Here is a 23,486-nt window from a genome sequence, read left to right as displayed (position 1 = left end):
GTAATGTTAAATACTATGTGTATCTTTACCTAGGCATATCCATCAATATAAATTTATTTGGTGATGACTGCTTTGTAGTTGCAGTATTTATTAAGCAGTCGCTTAGATAACTGTGTAAATTATTTAGAAAGTCTCCCTTTTTCTAGTTTAATGAGGTCAAGACTTTTTTTTTTGAAAGAGCAATGAATATTATCATTTGATACTCTCGTGACTCTAGAAGAGTAATGTTTTATTTCTACTTAAATGAGACTTGCTTAATGAGATTTCAAACTGAATTTTAGGTTCAAGTGTAAACCTGATGAAAATCATAGATAATTGTAAGGAACCAGCATTTCTAATTGGATATAATAGCTACTGCTTATTTTCATTATGCCTCAGAGTTAAAACTAATACAGTAAATAATCTTATTCCTGAGTAGGAATTATTGTGATTTATTATGTGAAATTATCTAGTGTATGTTATATTCCTTTAAACAACTGATTACTGAGAAACAGTTATAGAAGCAAGATTAATAGGCAAAGTCTTAACTGTCTTCTTTACTAGTGTGTGTAGATCCTAATTAACCCTTTGGGAACGTGTATTCATTTAAACAGACTTAATCTTAAGGAGGTTAAAGTAAAATGTGAATTTATGTCTGTTAAGTTATGCTAAAACTTATCACAAATCAAATGACTGTCCTCAAAGGGTTAAAATGTACAAGAAATCATTTTTGTCATTTTACTTTTTTTTCTGTTTACTTTTTTCCCTCATTTTTTTCTTTAGTTTTTATACTTTCCTTCATATCATTTGTTCTGTCAGGTGTTCCCTGGCCATCGCCTTGCCCATCTCCTTCCTCTCGCCCACCTTCTCGCTACCAGTCAGGTCCCAACTCTCTTCCACCTCGGGCAGCCACCCCTACACGGCCGCCCTCCAGGCCCCCCTCGCGGCCATCCAGACCCCCGTCTCACCCCTCTGCTCATGGTTCTCCAGCTCCTGTCTCTACTATGCCTAAACGCATGTCTTCAGAAGGTACAATACCACAATTTGTTCATGTTTTTGTTTGTCTTTGTTTAACTCCTATGTGAGTTTATAATTACAAAATAGTTTCCTCTTCATTATTTAATAACCTACAATTTCTGTGTTTTAACTTTAGTTTATTACAACTATTTCTATTAACCTTTTGTTCATTAGAGAGAAATTTGATAAATGTTGTGTGAAGCTATAAACTCTCCTGAATTGTTGTTTAAAAAGGGAGTTTATCTCTGCCTGATAATTATGCTTCTTTACAGTCCCAGAAAGGTCTGCCCCACAGCCTTCCCCCTCTTTATTTGCACTGTATACAGGAGTTAAACAAATGAACTTTCTTCAACCAGTCTTGAACTTTGGTTCATTTTACAGCTCTTTGGTCAAGGTCCTAGTGAACCTTCCTATTGGCCATAAGCAGGAAGGGTGTTTCTGGGTCATTTTTGAGAGTGACAGCCCATATAGCTGCCTTTGCGTGTCTGCCCTTCGATTAAAGTAGTTTGATTTTTAGAATGCCAGAAGAATTCTAAATTTAACTGAGTAATTTTTTTAAAGTTAGCTTTGCAATCTTACACAGTGAAAGGCTGCTTTAATCTGGGAGAAGTCCTTGATCTGAGATAAAATTATTGATAAAAATGACATGAATTTGAATATTTAGCTATTTTTTTCTCATCAAAAATAAGAATAAAATCTTGTAATTCTTATTCAGTATTTGGTGCTTAATCCGTCATTGCCACATATCGAATACATGGATATGTTGTAGAAAGGTAACATTCTAATTTTAATGCCACCCATATATATATTAAAAACCTGTTTTCTGAATCATAATGTCCTTTTGATATTAGTTCTGAATGTTTATGTTAAAATTTTAATCTGATTTGTTCATTAAAGTTAGTTAATATTGATTATGTTGGGACTAATAAAGTTTTCTGCACAAAATGTGTTTCTCCTGCTTCCCTGGAGAAAACTATATTGGCTACTTTTAAATAAATTGTTACCATCTAAGCAGGCAGGTCATGTGACCTTGAAGCATCTAACCTTGAAGAGCAAGTTCCACTGATTTTCAAGGTGACTTCTTTGCTCAAAAGGGCCTTAATAGTGGTCACTGAATGCAAAGTTCTGTTGATATTTTTCTTGAGGTCCATTATTTGAATAAGTGATATTTATTTAATGAGAATATACTAAATAAGACATGATCATTAATTACTGTGAATATTTTTATTACATTAAGATATAAGGACTGCTGATAGACTATAACTATTCACATAGAAATATACCTTCTGTGTCAGAGATGTTGAATATTTCCATTTGAAAATTATAGTGCATAACATTAGCATTCTTCTAAAGATCATGTTCTTGTTTAAATTCCTGTTGGGAGCCAGGCATGGTAGCTCACGCCTATAATCTCAGCACTTTGGGAGGCTCAGGCAGGCGGATCACTTGAGGTCAGGAGTTTGAGACCCGCCTGGCCAACGTGGTGAAACCTCGTCTCTACTAAAAATACCCAGCTACTTGGGAGGCTGAGGCAGGAGAATCACTTGAACCTGGGAGGCAGAGGTTGCAGTGAGTTGAGATCGCACCATTGCACTCCAGTCTGGGCGACAGAGAGAGACTCTGTCTTAAAAAATAATAATAATAATAAAAAAATTCTTTTGGAAACACACATTAATTTGAAGTTCTAAAGAGTTTGGCAGCAGGGTGAGAGAGTGAGGAGATTTGGCTTTGACATTAGGAAAGTTTTCGCTTGGTGTTAACACCAGTAGACTTATCTGATGAGGGCCATTCTGTCCACTCTTCTTAGCTAATAGATTGGTCTAATGCACAGTAGGCTGATTTAGAAAGAGTAGTCACTAGTGGCATGGCAGAATCAATAATGCAGAATTTTGACAATTCTTGTAGTGCTGATTTCTTCCCCAAATGTCAGTTATATTGGTCATCTATTAATAGACTAATACAAGTCATCTCCTTAATAGAATTTTCATCTCACAGCCTGCTAAGCCTAAGAAACTGCTTACAGGTTACTGTTACTGCTTACTGTTTTAAGCCGAGTTTTAAAATTGATGATCATGATAGAAGAGATAAATAACCTAAAATTTTAGAGAAATTTAAGAAGGGTATGTACATATATTTTAGTAGTATCGAGTGTATAGGGATTAATAGTCTTCTGTTTAAATTTTTTTTTCCTAATTTTAGAAGTAATGTAGAAAATTCGGGGTGTGGAAAGGTAAAATATATGGAAAGTTAAAAATATTTTATCGTGTAGTCATAATTTCTAGTAACCTATTTCTTTACAAATAAGACATAGTTGAAACAGATTGCTACAGTTATTTTAAGAGTTGACATCTTATTGTTGATTTCTTACCACCAACTTCATCCCTCCCTTTCTTTAAAAATAAAGGGAAATAATAAAATTTATTTACAAAACTTTATGGCATTCCACAAAATAATTCTGAAAGAATTAGTATGGCCAAAAAATATGTACGGTGTTGTTTTTTTTTTTCTCCTATTTTTAACCAAGGAAAAACTGTAGAGTGAGTAAGAGTGTGTGTGTGTGCATGTGTGTGGGGATGGGTGTATTTAGCAGAAAAATAGTACTGATGAACATCATGGCATTTATGTGATGTTCACTGTTTCTTCCTTAGGGCCTCCAAGGATGTCCCCAAAGGCCCAGCGACATCCTCGAAATCACAGAGTTTCTGCTGGGAGGGGTTCCATATCCAGTGGCCTAGAGTTTGTATCCCACAACCCACCCAGTGAAGCAGCTACTCCTCCAGTAGCAAGGACCAGTCCCTCGGGGGGAACGTGGTCATCAGTGGTCAGTGGGGGTAGGTAACACTTGGGCATAATGACGGTACTCATTTTGTCATTACACTAGATGTAAAGAGGGCTGAGCTACAACTCTGTTTGAGGAAGTGTAAGTATATATATATTAAAAATAGTAGAATCACCAGGAATTGGGAAGCCCATATTTTTATTCTGGGCTCTGCCACTTATTCACCATATATTAAAGGAAGTCAAACACTCATTCTGAAGTTGAGATTTCTCAGTGAGTAAAGTGTTAATAATTTTTGCCTAGTCTACATTATGGGGTTGTGATGAGATTCCTGTAAGGTTCATAAATATGGATGTATTATAAAACTATAAAGTTTTGTGAAGTACCTCTCGAATACGAGGCAAACACAGTATGTAACACTATTTGTAGGAATCATATTTCCTTTTTAGCAGCTTTGTTTATCATTACATTCTGTAAACATTTATTTTTGGCTTACATTGTAGTGTGTTTCTATAGCATCTGTATAGGGCACTAATTCCCAACTATATTTCCATTATAAGGAATATGAAATACAAATGAAGCGTCCAAGTTTTATCTGTGATTAGCATAAGGAATATGCTGACACCAGCTATAAAAGTATAAAAATTAGGCTGGGCGCGGTGGCTCACCCCTGTAATCCCAGCACTTTGGGAGGCTGAGGCGGGCAGATCACAAGGTCAGGAGATCGAGACAATCCTGGCTAACACGGTGAAACCCTGTCTCTACTAAAAGTACAAAAAAAATTAGCCAGGCGTGGTGGCAGGTGCCTGTAGTCCCAGCCACTCTGGAGGCTGAGGCAGGAGAATGGCGTGAACTTGGGAAGCGGAGCTTGCAGTGAACCGAGATCGCACCACTGCACTCCAGCCTAGACGACAGAGTAAGACTCCATCTCAAAAAAAAAAAAAAAAAAAAAAGTATAAAAATTAGACGTTGACATGATTTTACAATAAGGCTGACTGCTTTTGCTACTTTGCCAATCAATCCTTAGTGCTTTGTTCCCATAACTGTGGTGAGCAAGAGCTTAAAAAAAAAACAACACACAAAAAAACTTAGTCTATTTAATCAGTCCGTAGAACCTTTAAAAGAAACAAGATCGGCCAGGTGTGGTGGTTCATGCCTGTAATCCCAGCACTTTGGGAGGCTGAGGTGGGTGGATCACTTGAGGTCAGGAGTTCGAGACCGGCCTGACCAACATGGTGAAACCCCATCTCTACTAAAAATACAAAATTAGCCAAGTGTGGCTACTCGGGAGGCTGAGGCAGGAGAATCGTTTGAACCCAGGAGGTGGAGGTTGCAGTGAGCCAGCATCGCACCATTGCACTCCAGTCTGGGGGACAAGAGGGAAACTCCATCTCAAAAAAAAAGAAAAAAGAAGCAAAATCTTCAAGCTTAAGGAAAACAAAACCAAAACAAAACCCAACTGTTAAATCTGTTTTTAGTTGATATACATTTCTGCTCAACTTCATGTGATGTACATTCATGTAATTGTACCATAAATTTGTACTCTTTATTTTCTTCTTTGGTCTTCAGTTATCTAAAGACTACCAAGAAAACAAAAATTTAAAAAATCTTCAGCCAGCCAGGCGCAGTGGTTCATTCCTGTAATACCAGCACTTTGGGAGGGTGAGGTGGGCGAATCACAAGGTCGGGAGTTCAAAACCAGCCTGGCCAACATGGTGAAACGCCGTCTCTACTAAAAATACAAAAATTAGCTGGGCATTGTGGTGCGTTCTTGTAATCCTGCTACTTGGGAGACTGAGGCGGGAGAATTGCTCGAACCAGGACCCAGGAGGGGGAGGTTGCAGTGAGTGGAAATTGTGCCACTGCACTCCAGTCTGGGCTACAGAGCGAGACTCCATTTCAAAAAAAAAAAAATCTGCTTCAACTATTCCATTAATCTTTTGACATTACTTAGATGGTCTGGAAATGAATTTTGAGAATAACATGATTAGAAGTGAGAGAGTATAAGCATAGTTTTGGAGATACACTCAGAATAGCATTATAGATTTGCTGTTTTTACTAATTGGAAAAATGGCAGTTGTTGAATAATAGTTTTCTTCCATGACGCTTGTGACTTACAAAAAAAAAAACCACTAAAATGAAGTAATCAAACCATTTTCTCTAAGCCTTTGAATCTAATCTCTCCAGATAGGTTTATAATGGTATATGAAACCTATTAGATACATATTTGGAAGTCGTATGAGATACAAACCCTGTTTTTATTATCTTCCCCTTTTGACTAACTTGGGTCTCAACTTTCCTTGATTACTGCACAGTGAACCTTGATATCGCTATAAAGAATGTATAGAGCTAGGCGTGGTGGCTCATGCCTGTAATCCCAGCACTCTGAGAGGCCAAGGTAAGCAGATCACCTGAGGTCAGGAGTTTGAGACCAGCCTGGCCAGCATGATGAAACTCCGTCTTTACTAAAAATACAAAAAATTAGCTGGATGTGGTGGCGAGTACCTGTAATCCCAGCTTAGGCAGGGGAAGCACTTGATACATTTAGTTAGGAGAGAAAATCATACGTATTAGTAATTGTTGTTTTTCTTCAGATACTTGTGGTTTTGATTGCCAGCAAATTCCTAACATTTTGGAAAAGAAAACAGTAATGGAATAAAGGGAAAGGGCTAGAGAGGACTGTTTTACCTAGGTCTTAAGAGAAGCCTCTTTGAGGAAGTAACATTTGAACTGAGAATGTAATAAATAAATTTTCCCTTTCTTCTAGTTCCAAGATTATCCCCTAAAACTCATAGACCCAGGTCTCCTAGACAGAACAGTATTGGAAATACCCCCAGTGGGCCAGTTCTTGCTTCTCCCCAAGCTGGTATTATTCCAACTGAAGCTGTTGCCATGCCTATTCCAGCTGCGTCTCCTACGCCTGCTAGTCCTGCATCGAACAGAGCTGTTACCCCTTCTAGTGAGGGTATGTAACAAAAGGCTTCTAGATCCATAATCTCAGCTGTGAAATTGAATGTTAGAGAGTAACATTATATGAAAAAATTCTAGCTTATTTTTATTCATAGACAAGTATTTTTAATGCACATTTAAAAGTTTGTGTAAATTTTGATGTTGTTTAATACTACTAATTTAATACAATGTCTGTGTTAGAAAGGTTAACATTCCTGGGTGTCAAATACCTACGTAAATAAAATTATTGGTGTTTCATATGACATCTGCAAAGGAAAAAAGCCTCTGTTTAAAATGAAAGCATTCTTTTCCAAAAACATAGGAAATCAAAATTATTGTTCAGTGTTTTCTTGTTTTACTTTTCTAACTTCTAACTCTGAATTTTTTTTAAAAAAAAATGTTTTCTAGCTAAAGATTCCAGGCTTCAAGATCAAAGGCAGAACTCTCCTGCAGGGAATAAAGAAAATATTAAGCCCAATGAAACATCACCTAGCTTCTCAAAAGCTGAAAACAAAGGTTAGAGTTTAAAGAATCATTAGGCTTAACTGTAGAAATAGGAAGGAGTATGTCTAATTTCATGCCCGTACAGAATATTTTCGTTCAACATTTTTTCTTACTATTGTGATAGATAAATGTATTGCTTGACAAATTCCAAAATCCAAATTTAATATTTGAAATTATTTTTTGATCTTGTATCTTATTCTAATTTCTATCATCTCATACCAAAAAGAATGCAATGTTAAAGTTTAAAAATAAACCTGTGTCTAACAGTTCTTAATTTTACAGGTATATCACCAATTGTTTCTGAACATAGAAAACAGATTGATGATTTAAAGAAATTTAAGAATGATTTTAGGGTAAGTGTTGTACTGACTGTTTATTTGAGTTTTAAAAAATAAACATTACTAAAGATTTATCATCTATTTATAGAAATGCATTATGTATACAATCAGAAACATCAAACCATATATGTAGAAAGCAGAACATTCTTAAAGTGGTCTTTGCCTATCCTTTAAGTTGGATAACTAAAATCATGAGATTTGGTAACCAATTTGTAGGTATCAAATGAGAGTATAGCCCTGACATTTGAAACCACCATAGCACAGCTTAGTATTTGATGGTTATTTGATTACTTTGTTAATGAAGCTAGATATTAGTAGAACAAGGCCAAGTCATTAATAATCTAGTGTGGCAAATGGAAGATGTACTGGACTCTGGTGTTCTGAGGTAGTTGGAGATTTGTACTTTGTACACAAATATATTATGTCAAAATCTTTCTGTAACATTATTTCTCTATCTTAGGACAGGCTTTGCTTACCATCTCTCCTTGATTGTCATTTCATTCTTTTGCACATTATATACTATAATACACTATAGATATCAAGGTAAATTTTGAGACCAACCAAGAAATCTTCTGGAAAGTTAACTTCTTAGAGAGGTAAATCTAAATACCAGCCTTTTAAAGAAAGTAGCTGAATTAAAGGATTAATGAATCAAAGGCAAAGGCAGCCTTTCCTCAGCCTGTGTTTTAGCTTTCTAAATGTTAATAATAACTTCATTCTTGATTTATTGGTAACATTCAGAATACTACTTATTATTTCATACTTTAGCACATGTATATATTCAGCTTTAATGCTATTAACAGTTGTTAAATTTTAATTTGTTGGCTGGGCATGGTGGCTCACGCCTGTAATCCCAGCACTTTGGGAGGCCGAGGTGGGCCAGATCACCTAAGGTCAGGAGTTCGAGACCAGCCTGGCCAACATGGTGAAACACTGTCTCGACCAAAAATAGAAAAATTAGCTTGGCATGGTGGCGGGCACCTGTAATCCCAGCTACTCAGGAGGCTGAGGCAGGAGAATCACTTGAACCCAGGAGACAGAGGTTGCGATAAGCCGAGATCACGCCACTCCACTCCATCCTGGGCGACAGCAAGACTTCGTCTCAAAAAAAAAAAAAAGGTGTTTCAATTTGTTAAACAATAGTTAACGCATACACATGATACAAAGAATATTGAATATGATCATGTGCCCACTACCCAGCTTAGTAAGTTAAGCATTCTAACACAGGTAAACTCCTGTTATGTATTTGCCACTCCTCAACTGCTTCCCCTTCTTCCCTTCCAAAAGGAAGGGTTTCTTTTCTGTGCAGTTGTTTATATTTACACTGCATATGAATATATCTGTGAGCAATAGATGATATTTTTGCATAATCTTAAATTTCCTATAAATGATGTCTTGCTGTAGGTATTCTTCCCCATTTGAGTTTTTTCCTCAGCATTATTTTTTTAACATCATTCAGCCCCCTCTTATACTACACTTGGATTGAATTTAATATCTCATGAAGAAAAAACATTTTTACTTTGAAGCATGTGAATTAGCATGTTTTTGTAACAGCTTTATTGAGATATAATTTACATATATAAATCAACCATTTAAAGTGTATAAATCAGTGGTTTTTAATATATTCACAATTATATTGTACAACCATCTCCTCAGTTGATTTTAAAACATACTCTTCACCCCCAAAAGAAACCCCATGCCCAGTTTAGCAGTTGTTCCACACTGGCCTCCAGCCCTTCTCTTTCCCTTACTCCCATCCCTGAGTAACCATTAATCTACTTTCTGTCTCTATGGATGGGCTTATTTGGGACAAATTTCCATTTCATACAAATGAAATAATAAAATATATGGTTTTTACGACTGGCTTCTTTCACTTAGGGTAGTGTTATAAAGGTTCATCCATGTTGGAGCATGTTTTAGTACTTCATTTCTTTTTTTTACTAATATTCCATGATATGGATAATACCACATTTTGTTTATCCATTCATCAGTTTGTAGCTATTTGTGGTGTTCTCACTATTTGACTATTCTGAATAACGCTGCCACGAACATGAGTGTGCAGTTTTTTTCTCGTCCTATGTTTTCATTTCTTTTGTGTACCTACCTAGGAGTTGAATTGCTGGGTCATATGGCAACTGTGTTTAACCTTTTGAGGAACTACCAAGCTATTTGCCAAGACATCTGCACTATTTTACATTCCCACCAGCAGGGTATGAGGGTTTCTGTTTCTCCACATCCTTGCTAACACTTATTGTCATGTCTTTTTTGATTATAGTGATCCTTGTGGGTGTGAAGTGTTACCTCATTGTGGCTTTAGTGTGCAGTTCTTTCATGGCTAATGATGTTGAACATCTTTTGTGTTTATTGGCCATTTATATATCTTCTTTGGATTGCTGTCTGTTCAAATCTTTAGCCCATTGTAAAAACTGAGTTGTCTTTTTATTATTAGGTTGTAGGAGTTCTTTATATATTCTGTGTACAAGTCCCTGTTAGATACATGGTTTGCAAATGTTTTCTCCTATTCTGTTGGTTTTTTTTTTTACTTTTTCATCCCTTGAAGCACAAAAATTTTTAATTTTGATGAAGTCCAATTTATCTGATTTTGTTGTTACTTACGCTTTTGGTGTCATATCTAAGAAAACACTGTCTAGTCAATCATTAAGGTTTATTACTCTTCTGGGTTTTTTAAAGAATTACATTTAGAGGTGTGATCCATTTTGAACAACTTTGTTTTACTTTTGACACAGAGTCTCACTCTTTTGCTTAGGCTGGAGGGCAGTGGTGCAGTCTTGGCTCACAGCAGCCTCAGCCTCCTGGGCTTAAGTGAGTAGCTGGTACTGCAGGTGTGCACCGCCACACATTGCTATTAATAACTTTTGTATTTTTATTGCAGAGACAGAATTCCACCACGTTGCCCAGGCTGGTCTCAAACACTTGGACGCAAGTAACCCGCCCACCTCAGCCTCCCAAAGTGAAAAATTGCTTTCACTTTGCACTGCAGACTCGCCCTGAATTCTTTCTTGTGCAAGATCCAAGAGCCTTCTCTTGGGGTCTGGATCAAGACCCGTTTTCTATAACAATATTATTAGAATAACGTTTGATTTTTTTTTTTAAGTGAAATAAATTGTTACTAAAAAATTTGAAAAAGAAAAGTTCATTGGAGAGTGACTTGGTGCTCAGCCCATTTTGAGCAGTTATTTAATATAGTATAAGGTGGGGTTCAAATTCATTCTTTAATATTAATTTTTTATTTCTAATTGACACATAACCATACATTTATAACCATTTTTACTCTATAGAGTCCAGATTCATTCTTCTGCATGTAGATATTAGTTGTCCCAGCACCATCTGTTAAAAAGACTATTCTTGGCCAGGCATGGTGGCTCTCAATGCCTGTAATCCCAGCACTTTGGGAGTCCCAAACAGGCAGATCACATGAGGTCAGGAGTTCTAAACTAGTCTGACCAACATGGTGAAACCCCATCTCTACTAAAAATACAAAAATTACCTGGGCATAGTGTCGCACACCTGTAGTCCCACTACTCTAGTGGCTGAGGCAGGAGATTCACTTGAACCTGGGAGGTAGAGGTTGCAGTGAGCTGAGATCATGCACTCCAGCCTGGGCGACAGAGTGAGATTCCATCTCAAAAAAAAGAAGACTATTCTTTCCTTCATTGAATTATCTTCACATGCTTGTTGGAAGTCTGTTGACTACAAATGTGAAAGTTTATTACCGGACTCTGAATTGTCCTTCACTGAATCTCTATGTCTTATCCTTATAACAGTACCATACTGTCTTGATTAGAGTTACTGTATTTTAAAAGGCTATACTTTCTCAGTTAGCAGAAAACATTTTAGCTATCATCACAACTGTCTGTAAACCTTCATTAATGCTTGACTTAAATTCCAAGAAGGAGCAACATAAAAAGTCTATCTCTTTAGGAGTTTTAGTCTTATTACTTTTAGGAGCCTGAATAACCAAATGTATTATTTAGCCTCTTACTAATAACTCCTTGATCCGTAGGGGCATACCAAGAAGAAAAGAAATAGTTTTTAAAAAATGAGAGTGGGCCGGGCATGGTGGCTCATGCTTGTAATCCCAATACTTTGGGAGGCCGAGGCAGGTGGATCACTTGAGGTCAGGAGTTTGAGACCAGCCTAGCTAACATGGCAAAACCCTGTCTCTACTAAAAATATAAAAATTAGCCGGGCATGGTGACACATGCCTGTAATCTCAGCTACTCAGGAGGCTAAGGCAGCAGAATCACTTGAATCCGGGAGGTGGAGGTTGCAGTGATCCGAGGTTGCATTACTGGGTTAAAGAGTGAGAATATGTCTCAAAAAAAAAAAGAGAGTGGGGAAAAAAAAAATGTATGCCAGAACTTAAATTATAATTTTAAAAAAATAGTGAACTTTCTAATTGTTCTCTTCAGATAATATAATGTTATTCTCTTATGTTTTATTGCGTACCAGATGCTGTTCTTCGTGCTTGTATGTTAAATCTTTTATTTTCTAACATTTCTTTCAAGCAAGTTCTGTTTGTATCTGCACTGTGTGTATTAGGCGGCTTGGGCAAAGAAAAGTTAAGTAATTTGCCCAAACTCACGTGTCTAGTAAATAACAGGCCTGGCTATCTGGTGTTTAAGCTTCTAGCAGTGCTTTGAATAGTAACTAATGCATAGTGTATGCCTCACTGTTCAATCAGTGATTCATTAGAACTAACTTCATGACCTGCTCATAGCCCCAAACTGCATTTGTTCACAAATATCTGTAGTCCTTCATTGAGGCAGAAATAGGAATACCTTGTGTGTTTTTTGTTCATTCCCTTGTGAGCCATATGCAGGCTACAGATAGCTTTATTTGTGTAAGAATTGCTAGTAATTTGATCTGTTTTGGGTTAATAGTGTGGGTTTTAGAGGTAAATGGACGTAGGTTTGAATGTTGGCCTCTATACATCATGTGCGTAACATTGTGGCATGCTATCTACTTCCCCCAAGCCAAAATGGGTTAGTTTTAGAACCTGCTTCATAGTGTTTCTGTGAGAGCTCAATGAGATACTGCCTTTATAAAGTGTTTAGCATAGTGCCTAGCACATGGTATGTATTCAATACATGTTCATTCTTACTAGCAAAATATAGATGACCCAGTCTTGTCATCTGTATGACATAAGAATTTCACTTTTCTGCTGGGCACGATGGCTCACTCCTGTAGTCCCAGTACTTTGGGAGGCTGAGGTGGATGGATCAACTGAAGTCAGGAGTTCGAGACCAGCCTGGCCAACATGATGAAACCCCATCTCTACTAAAAATACAGAAAATTAGCTAGGCGTGGTGGCAGGTGCCTGTAATCCCAGCTACTCTCGAGGCTGAGGCAGGAGAAATGCTTGAACCCGGGAGGCGGAGGTTACAGTGAGTTAAGATTGTGCCACTGTACTCCAGCCTGGGCAATAAGAGTGAAACTCCGTCTCCAAATAAATAAATAAATAAAGTAACTTCAGTTTTCCATTAGGTTTAGTATAGTGCAGAGAGGAAATACAGCAGAATGCTGTATTCCATATATAGCAATATAGCATTATAACAATATATTTCAGTATAGCAGAGTGCTATATTCAAATACCAAATAGTGGACTTGCTATTTGTAAGATGGCAATTATAGTATCTACATCAAATAGGGCCATTGTAAAGACTAAATGAATAAGTCTGTAACTAGTTTAGAACAGTGTCTGGCCAGGTGCAGTGGCTCATGCGTGAATCTTAGCACTTTGGGAGGCTGAGACAGGTGGATATCTTGAGCTCAGGTGTTAAAGACCAGCCTGGATAACATGGTAAAACCCTGTTTCTACAAAAAAGTACACACATTAGCCAGGTGTGGTGGCACATGCCAATAGTACCAGCTACTCAGGAGGCTGAGGTGGGAGAATCACTTGAGCCTGGGAGATGGAGGTTGCAGTGAGGTGAGCTTGCACCACTGTGCTCGTCTGGGCAACGGAGCCAGACCCTGTCTGAAAAAAAAAAAAAAGTCCAACCCATAGGAAGAACTGCAGATGTGTTTGACATTATAAGAAAAAGCAACACCAAAAGTCTAATTTTTGCCTTCACTCAAGGATCCTTATGATAATTAAACTCCAAAGTCCTTGGCAATATATATGTAGTTGGTCTATTATGTGGATAGCCTCTACTGAAGATTTTTGTGAACAAATGAAAGTTTAAGCAGTAAGTCCCTACATCGTGACTTAAATTGCCAGTGTGCCCACATAAATGCCCTGTCAACATTTGCCCTCAGCCACTTGTCTCTTTAGCTATGCAGTAAAGCTTGAGATGGGCCTGAGTTGCATAATGCTGTTTGCCATGACACCAAGAGCCTTGGTAATGAAACCATTGAAATTTATTTGCCTGTGCTGAGGCTGAAGAGGTATCTTGGCTCTCTCCAATTTTCAGGCAACCTTTTTGGCTGTGTAGGTTTCTCTTTAGTTTGCTTCTCACCACCTGGGGCTGTGGCTTAGGTCCATTGTCCTAACCTGTGGCTTGGGTTCTGTTTTTGTTGCTTGTACTTGCTCCCCCTTTTCTTCAGCCATTCCTGTTTTCTTTCTTTTTTAGAGGATGCCATGTTAAATCATCTTCAGCCAGTGATAGCATTTATTTTTTCTGGTCTGCAAACTTAAAAACCTCATCACTTATTTCGCTAATATCTTCGTCTTCTGTTCTTTTTGATGGTCCTTGGTTTTGCAGTCTACTTTAAAGGTTTTTATTTTTATAGTTTTATGGGTACATAGTAGACATATTATTCATGGGGTCTGTGAGATATTTTGATAAAGGCATACAATGTGTAATAATCACATTAGGGTAAATGGAGTATCCATCACCATCATCATTCATCATTTCTTTGTGTAATGAACGTTGCAATTGTACTCCCTCAGTTATTCTAAAAAGTACAACAAATTAATGCTGACTGTAGTCACCCTGCTTTGCTGTCAAATACTAGATCTTACTCATTCTTTATTTAACTTTTTAAATTTTAAAATTATTTTATTTATTTGTTTTAGACGGAGTCTCACTCTGTCACCAGGCTGGAGTGCAGTGGCGCAATCTCGGCTCACTGCAGCCTCCGCCTCCAGGGTTCAGGTGATTCTCCTGCCTCAGCCTCCTGAGTAGCTGGGACTACAGGCATGTGCCACCATGCCCAGCTAAGTTTTGTATTTTTAGTAGAGATGGGGTTTCACTGTGTAGACTGGAATGTTCTCGATCTCTTGACCTTGTGATCCAGCCGCCACAGCCTTCCAAAGTGCTGGCATTACAGGCATGAGCCATCGCGCCCAGCCTTTAAAAATCTTTTAAATCATTGTAATATCTTTTTCATTTCTACCTCGAGTCCTGCAGAGTTCTTATTCATTCTTTCTAAATTTTCTTTGTACCCACTAATCACCTCATTTCCCTCCCCCTCCCCACTACCCTTCCCAGCTTCTGGTAACCATTCTGCTATCTCCATGTGTTCAATTGTTTTTTTAGTGCCCGCAAATGAGTAAGAATAGGCAAAGTTTATCTTTCTGTCCCTGGCTTATTTTACTTAACATAATGTCCTCCAGTGCCATCTACATTGTTGCAAATGACAGGATCTCATTCTTTTTTGTGGCTGAATGGTAATCTATTATGTATATATACCACATTTTCTTTCTCCATTTGTCTATTGACGGACACAGAGATTGATTCTAAATCTTGGCTGTTATGTATATAGTGCTGTAGTAAACATGGGAGTGCAGATATTCCTTCAATAAACTGATTTCCTTTCTGAGTATATACCTGGTAGTGCAATTGCCGGATCATATGGTAGCTCTATTTTTGGTTTTTTGATGAATTTCCATACTGTTCTCCATAGTGGTTGTACCAATTTACATGTCTACCAACAGTGTGTGAAGGTTCCCCTTTATCTACATCCTCACCAGCATTCATTATTGCCTGTCTTTTGGATAAAAGCCATTTTAACCGGGGTGAGATGATATCTTGTTGTAGTTTTAATTTCCATTTTTCTGGTAATCAGTAGTGTTGAATACCTTTCATATACCTGTTTGCCATTCATAAATAATGATGAGGTCTTGCTCTTTGGCCCAGGCTGGTCTCGAACTACCGGGCTCAAGCAATCCTCCCACCTTTGCCTCCCAAAATGCTAAAATTATAGGTGTGAGCCACTGTACCTGGCCTTGTATGTCTTCCTTTTTTTTTTTTTTTGAGACGGAGTCTCACTTTGTTGCCCTTTGTTGACCAGGCTGGAACGCAATGGTGTGATCGTGGCTCACTGCACCCTCCACCTCCCGGGTTCAAGAAATTCTCCTGCCTCCCAACACCATGCCCGCCTAATTTTTGTATTTTTAGTAGAGACAGGGTTTCTCCATGTTGGCCAGGCTGGTCTCGAACTCCTAACCTCAGGTGATTTACCTGCCTCAGCCTCCCAAAGTGCTGGGATTACAGGCGTGAGACACTGCGCCCGGCCTGTATGTCTTCTTTTGAGAAATGTCTATTCAGGTCTTTTGCCCATTTTTAATTGAGTTATTAAAATTTTCCCTATTGAGTTGCTTGAGCGCCTTTTATATTCTGGTTATTAATCCCTTGTCAGATAAGTAGTTTGCAAATGTTTTCTCCCATTCTGTGGGTTGTCTCTTCACTTTGTTGATGGTTTCTTTTGCTGTGCAGAAGCTTTTTAACTTGATGTGATCCCATTTGTCCATCTTTGCTTTGGTTGTCTATACTTTTGGGGTATTCCTCAAGAAATCTTTGCCCAGAGCAATGTCTCTGGGAGTTTAATGTTTTCTTTTAGTAGTTTCATAGTTTGAGGTCTTAGATTTAAATCTTTAATCCATTTTGATTTGATTTTTTTTAATATGGTGGGACGCAGGGGTCTAATTTCATTCTTCTGCATGTGGATATCCAGTTTTCCCAGCACCATTTATTGAAGAGACTGTCCTTTCCCCAGTGTATGTTCATGGCGTCTTTGTGGGAAATGAGTTCACTTAGACGTATGGATTTATTTCTGAGTTCTCTATTCTGTTCCATTGATCTGTGTATCTTTTTTTATGCCAGTACCATGCCATTTTCGTTGTAATAATTTGAAGTCAGATAATGATTCCTCCAGTTTTGTTCATTTTGCTCAGTATGGCTTTTGCTATTCTGTGTCTTTTGTGGTTCCCTGCACATTTTGGAATTATTTTTTCTACTTCTGTGAGGAATGTCATTGGTATTTTGATGGGATTGCACTGAATCTGTAGATTGCTTTGAGTATTGTGAACGTTTTAGCAATATTAATTCTTCTAATCCATAAACATGGAATCTCCATGTTTTCTCTGTGTCATCTTCAATTTCAATGTTTTAAAGTTTTCATTGTAGAGATCTTTTACTCATTTGGTTAAGTTTATTCCTAGGTATTTTATTATATTTGTAGCTATTGTAAATGGGACTGCTTTAAAAATTTTTTTCAGATTGTTTGCTGTTAAATATAAAAATGCTCCTCATTTTTGTATGTTGATTTTTATATCCTGCAACTTTACTGAATTTGTCAGTTATAATAGGTTTTTCTTTTTTGGAGTCTATGTTTTTCCAAATGTAAGGTCATATTATCGGCAAACAAGGATAATTTGACTTATTCCATTCCAGTATGGATGCTTTTTATTTCTTTTGTCTGATTGCTCTAGTTAGGACTTCCAGTATTATGTTGAATAACAATGGTGAAAGTGGGCATCCTTCTCTTCCTCCAGATCTTAGAGGAAAGCCATTTAGTTTTTCCCTATTCAGTATGGTACTAGTTACGGGTCTGTTATATATGGCTTTTATTTTGTTGAGGCATATTTCTTCTATACCCAGTTCTTTGAGGGTTTTTTTGTTTTTGTTTTTGTTTTTGAGGCAGAATCTCGCTCTGTCACCCAGCTGGAGTGCAGTGACATAATCTCGGCTTACTACAAGCTCTGCCCCCTGGGTTCACTCCGTTCTCCTGCCTCAGCCTCCTGAGTAGCTGGGACTACAGGTGCCCTCCAACGTGCCTGGCTAATTTTTTGTATTTTTAGTAGAGATGGGGTTTCACCCTGTTAGCCAGGATGGTCTTGATCTCCTGACCTCATGATCTGCCCGTCTTAGCCTCCCAAAGTGCTGGGATTACAGGCGTGAGCCACCACACCCAGCTGAGGGTTTTAATCATAAAGGGGATGTTGCTTTTTATGTGATATAAATTATATATTTATATCATAATATATATTTATATATATTTATGTCATATATAATATAAATAATATATATATTTTTTGGTCTTTGTCTTTTATTCTGTTAAGATGTACCAAGTTTATTGATTTGCATATGTTGAACCATCCTTGTCGCTGGGATTACAGGCGTGTACCACCACTCCCGGCTAATTTTTTTTGTATTTTTAGTAGAGAGGGGATTGCACCATGTTGGTCAGGGTGGTCTCGAACTCCTGACCTCAGGTGATCCACCCACCTTGGCCTCCCAAAGTACTGGAATTACAGGCATGAGCCACCGTGCCTGGCCTATCTAGTGTTATTTTATTGTGATCGGAGAAGATAGTTGATATGATTTCAACTTTTTAAAATTTTTATTTGTTTGTTTGTAACAGAGTCTCCCTCAGTTACCCAGGCTGAAGTACATGTCACGATCTTGGCTCACCTGCAACCTACATCTTCTTGGCTCAAGCAGTCCTCCCACCTTAGCCTTCCAAATAGCTGGGACTACAGGCACGTGCCACCACACATGGCTGATATGTTTGGATTTTTTTTTTTGTAGAGATGGGACATTGCCATGTGTCCCAGGGTTGTCTCGAACTCCTGAGTTCAAACAGTCTACCCATTTTGGCCTCCCAAGGTGCTAGGATTACAGACATGAGCCGCTGTGCCAGGTCAAATCTTTAGACTTGTTTTGTGGCTTAATATGTGGTTTATCTTTGAGAATGATCCATATGTTGAGGAGAAGAATGTGTATTCTATAGCTGTTGGACACGGTGTTCTGTAAATATGTATTGGGCCTATTTGATCTATAAAGCAAATTAGGTCTAATGTTTCTTTGTTGATTTTCTGTCTGAATGATTTTTCCAGTGCTGAGAGTGGAGTGTTGAAGTTTCTGACCGTTACTGAGGTCTGTTTCTCTTTTTTGCTCTAGTAATATTTGCTTTATATATCTGGATGCTCCAGTATTGGTTGCATATATATTTATACTTGTTATAATCTCTTGCTGAATTGATCCCTTTATCATTATACAATGATCTTCTTTGTCTTTTTTTGTAGACTTTGTCTTGAAGTCTATTTTATCTAAGCATAGCTACTCCTGCTCTTTTCTGGTTTCCATTTGCATGGAATATCTTTTTCCAACTCTTCCATTTTAGTCTATGCGTGATTTCATAGGTAAAGTGTGTTTCTTGTAGGCAATGGATCATTGGGTTTCTTTTTTTTTTTTTTTTGGAGACAGACTTGCTGTTGCCCAGGCTGGAGGGCAATGGCGCGATCTCGGCTCACTGCAACCTTCGCCTCCTGGGTTCAAGCGATTCTCCTGCCTCAGCCTCCCCAAGTAGCTGGGATTACAGGCGCCTGCCACCACGCCCAGCTAACTTTTTTGTATTTTCAATAGAGGTGGGGTTTCATTATGTTGGCCAGGCTGTTCTTGAACTCCTAACCTCAGGTGATCCGCCTGCCTCTGCCACCCAAAGTCCTGGGATTACAGGCGTGAGCCACCGCACCCAGCCTTTTTTTAAAAATCCATTTAACCACTGTATGTCCTTTGATTGGAGAGTTTAGTCAATTTACATTCAATGTTGTTACTGATGAGTAAGGACTCAACTACTACAACTTACTATCTGGTTGTTTTGTAATCCTACTTCCTCCTTTCACCCTTCTTTTTTACTTCCTCTTCCCTCCTTTTTTCCCCTCCCTCCCTTCCTTGTTTTGAAAGTGATTTTCTCTGGTGGTATGTTTTAATTTCCTGCTTTATATTTTTTGTGTATCTGTTGTTGGTGTTTTTGATTTAAGATCACCATGACAGCCAGGTGCGGTGGCTCACAACTGTAATCCCAGCACTTTGGGAGGCCGAGGTGGGTGGATCAAGAGGTCAGGAGTTTGAGACCAGCCTGGCTAACATGGGGAAACCCTGTCTCTACTAAAAATACAAAAATTAGCCAGGTGTGGTGGTGCACGCCTGTAATCCCAACTACTCAGGAGACTGAGGCAGGAGAATTGCTTGAACCCGGGAGGCGGAGGTTGCAGTGAGCCAAGATTGTGCCACTGCACCCCAGTCTAGGCGACAGAGCGAGACTCTGTCTCAAAAAGAAAAAAAAAGATCACCATGAGGGTTGCAAATAACATTTTATAACGCATTATTTTAAACCAGTGACAACTGGTTTAAACCAAAAACAAGCAAGCAAAGAGAAAACTAATAAAAACTCTGCACTTCAACTTAATCTGTCCGCTTTTTAACTTTTGTTGTTTTTATTTATACATTTATTATACTATGTCTTAAAAAAACTGTAGTTACAGGCCATGGGCAGTGGCTCACACATGTAATCCCAGCACTTTGGGAGGCTGAGGTGGGCAGATCACCTAAGGTCAGGAGTTCGAGACCAGCCTGGCCAATATGGCAAAACCCCCTCTCTACTAAAAATAGAAAAATTAGCTGGGCATGGTGGCGGGTGCCTATAATCCCAGCTACTTAGGAGGCTGAGGCAGGAGAATCACTTGAACCCAGGAGGCAGAAGTTGCAGTGAGCCGAGAGTGCACCACTGCACTCCACTCTGGGCGACAGAGCAAGACTGTCTTTTAAAAAAAAAAAAAAAAACCCAGGCGTAGTGACTCACAACTATAATCTCAGCACTTTGAAAGGCTGAGGCGGGTGGATCACAAGCTCAGGAGTTTGAGACCAGCCAGACCAACTGACCAACATGGCGAAACCCCATCTCTACTAAAAATACGAAAATTAGCCAGGTGTGGTTTACATGCACCTGTAATCCTAGCTACTCAGGAGGCTGAGGCAGGAGAATTGCTTGAACCCGGGAGGCAGAGGTTGCAGTGAGCCGAGATTGCACCACTTCCCTCCAGCCCGGGCGACAGAGCGAGACTCCATCTCAGAAAAAAAAAATTGTAGTTCTTATTTTTGAAAGGTTCATCTTTTATTCTTCCTGCTTAAAATATGAATAGTAGTTTATATACAATTACAGTGTTACAATATTCTGTATTTTTCTGTGTACTTATTGTTACCAGTCAGTTTTTGCACCTTCGGGTGATTTCTTATTGCTTGTTAACATCCTTTTCTTTCAGATTGAAGAACTTTTTTTTTTTTTTTTTTGAGACAGTCATGCTCTGTCACCAGGCTGGAGTATAGTGGTGCCATCTCAGCAGTGCCATCTTGGCTCACTACAACCTCTGACTCCCAGGTTCAAGCAATTCTCCTGCCTCAGCCTCCTGAGTAGCTGGGATTACAGGCATGTGCTACCATGCCCAGCTACTTTTTGTATTTTTAGTAGAGACGGGGTTTTGCCATGTTTGCCAGGCTGGTCTTGAACTCCTGACCTTAGGGTGATCCTCCTGCCTTGGCCTCCCAAAGTGCTAGGATTATAAGCGTGAGTCATCACGCTCAGCTTGGTTGTTTATTTTCAAATAGCCTGAATTCAAGCTCACTAATGTTTTCTTCTGCTTGATACATTTCTGCTATTGAGAGACTCTGATGCATTTTTCAGTTTGTCAATTGAATTTTTCCACTTTGGGATTTCTGGTTGATTCTTTTTATTAATAACTATTGCAGTCTGTTTTTTAAATTTACAGGATTCTGAATTTGTTCTCTGTATTATCTTGGATTTCGTTGAACTTTCTTAAAGCATCCAGTTTGAATTCTGTCAGAAAGTTCACATATTTCTTACCACTTGGGAATTGGTCACTGATGCCCTTTATTTTTAGTTCATTTGGTGGGGTCATGTTTTCGTGAATGGCCTTGTTGCTTGTGGATGTTCATCAGTGTCTGGTCATTGAAGAGCTGGGTATTCTATTCTTTGTAGTCTGGTTTTGTTTGTACCCATTTTTTTTTCTTTTTTTGAGACAGTGTCTCACTCTGTCGCCCAGGCTGGCGTGCAGAGCACAATCTTTGCTCACCGCAACATCCGCCTCCTGGGTTCAAGTGATTCTCCTGCCTCAGCCTCCTTAGAAGCTGGGGTTACAGGCACGTGCCATCACGCCTGGCTAATTTTTGTATTTTTAGTAGAGACAGAGTTTCACCATGTTGGTTAGGCTGGTCTCGAACTCCTAACCTCGTGATCTGCCCACCTCGGCCTCCCAAAGTGCTGGGATTACAGGCGTGAGCCACTGTGTCTGGCCCCCATTCTTCTTGAGAAGGTTTTTCAGATATTCAAAGGGAATTAAGTGTTGTCATCTAAGTCTTCGTTCACTGCAGCCATACATGCATTAGAGGGCACCCCAGGCCTAGTAATACTGTGACTCTGTAGAGGTATCACCTTGGTAGTCTTGGGGAAGATCTGGGAGAATTCCCTGTATTACCAGGCAGTCTCTTGTCCTCTTCCCTTACATTTCTCCAAACAAATGGAGTCTCTCTTTGTGCTGAGCTGCCTGGAGTTGGGGGAAGGATGACACAAGCACTGCGTTGGCCACCATCACTGGAACTGTACTGGGTCTCTCCCAAGGCCTATGGCAGCTATTTTCTGGCCACTGCTGTTGTTAATTCAAGGCCCAAGGGTGCTTTAGTCAGCAGGTGAAGAATCCTGCAAGGACTGGGTCTTTACTTTCAGTGCAGCAGGTTCCCTTCTGGCCCAGGGTGCATCTAGAAATGCCGCCCAGGAGCCAGGGCCTGGGATCGGGAGCTTTAGGAATCTGCTTTATTTTACTGGGGCTGAGTGGGCACCCACTTGCAAGATAAAGTCCTTTTTACTCTTCTCTCACCTCAAGCAGGTGTGTCTCCCCATGGCCACCACAGCTGGGAATGTGCTGGGTCATATCTGAAGCTGGCACAATATGACATGGCACCTTGTTTTTTATTCAAGGCACAAGGGCTCTTTAGTCAGCTGGTGGTGAATCCTACCAGGACTAGGTATCTTCCTTCAAGGCAATGGGTTCCCTTGTGGCCCAGGATATGTCTAGAAATGTCATCGGGGAGCTATGGCCTAGAGTCGAGGCTTCAGAACTATGCTTGGTGCTTTATTTTACTGTGGCTGAACTAGTATCCACATTTCTAGACAAAGTCCTCCCTACACTTCCCTCTCCTCTCAGAGCTAAGAGCTGTGAGCTCTGGTACCTGGAGTTGGGGGAGGGCTGGCACAAGCACTCCCTTGGCCACCCTAGCTGGTGTCTCAGTGGGTCACATGTACCCCAAGTCCACTGGCTTTGAGCCCAGCACAGTACCATGACTTGTCCAGGAATAGCGGTCCTTGTGGTCTAGACTGCCTTTCAAGTTTATTTAAGACCCCAGAGCCCTTTACTCATAGTGGTGGGGCTTACCAAAATTCAGATTCTTTGTTTTTTTTGGCAGAGTTTCGCTCTTATTGCCCAGGCTGGAGTGCGATGACGCGATCTCAGCTCACCACAGCCTCCACCTCCTGGGTTCAAACAATTCTCCTGCCTCAGCCTTCCGAGTAGCTGGGATTATAGGCATGTGCTACCACCCCGGGCTAATTTTTTTGTTTTTTAGTAGAGATGAGGTTTCTCCATGTTGGTCAAGCTGGTCTCAAACTCCTGACCTCAGGTGATCCGTCCGCCTCGGCTTTCCAAAGTGCTGGGATTACAGGCCACAGCGCCCAGCCCGAAATTCAGATTCTCATCACTGGGATGGACAATTCCCCTCTGACTAGGGCTGATCTAAATACTCCCTCTGTGGGTGCTGGCTGAATTCTGTCCTGTGCTGCTTTCCACTATGACAGGGCAGCACTGAGTTTCATTGCAA

The 23,486-nt window shown here is 39.4% G+C and overlaps 1 protein-coding gene across 20 annotated transcripts in view; it reads left to right on the top strand.

Annotated features, from left to right (window-relative positions):
• ATXN2 (ataxin 2) overlaps positions 1-23,486 on the top strand; it is a 155,529-nt gene that overhangs the window by 85,062 nt on the left and 46,981 nt on the right. For 16 of the 20 annotated variants that reach the window (XM_021922948.2, XM_021922943.2, XM_021922939.2 and 13 more), the window contains exons 10-14: positions 799-1,008; positions 3,645-3,827; positions 6,543-6,740; positions 7,133-7,240; positions 7,511-7,581. In XM_021922948.2, the coding sequence (XP_021778640.2) occupies positions 799-1,008; positions 3,645-3,827; positions 6,543-6,740; positions 7,133-7,240; positions 7,511-7,581 (770 nt within the window). The remainder of the gene's footprint in view (positions 1-798; positions 1,009-3,644; positions 3,828-6,542; positions 6,741-7,132; positions 7,241-7,510; positions 7,582-23,486) is intronic. The other 4 variants (XM_021922947.2, XM_021922945.2, XM_021922946.2 and 1 more) reach the window with 4 other exon arrangements.

Source organism: Papio anubis, chromosome 9 (assembly GCF_008728515.1).
Source record: "Papio anubis isolate 15944 chromosome 9, Panubis1.0, whole genome shotgun sequence".
NCBI classification, from domain to species: Eukaryota; Metazoa; Chordata; class Mammalia; order Primates; family Cercopithecidae; genus Papio; species Papio anubis.
This window is presented reverse-complemented; position numbering and strand designations above follow the sequence as displayed.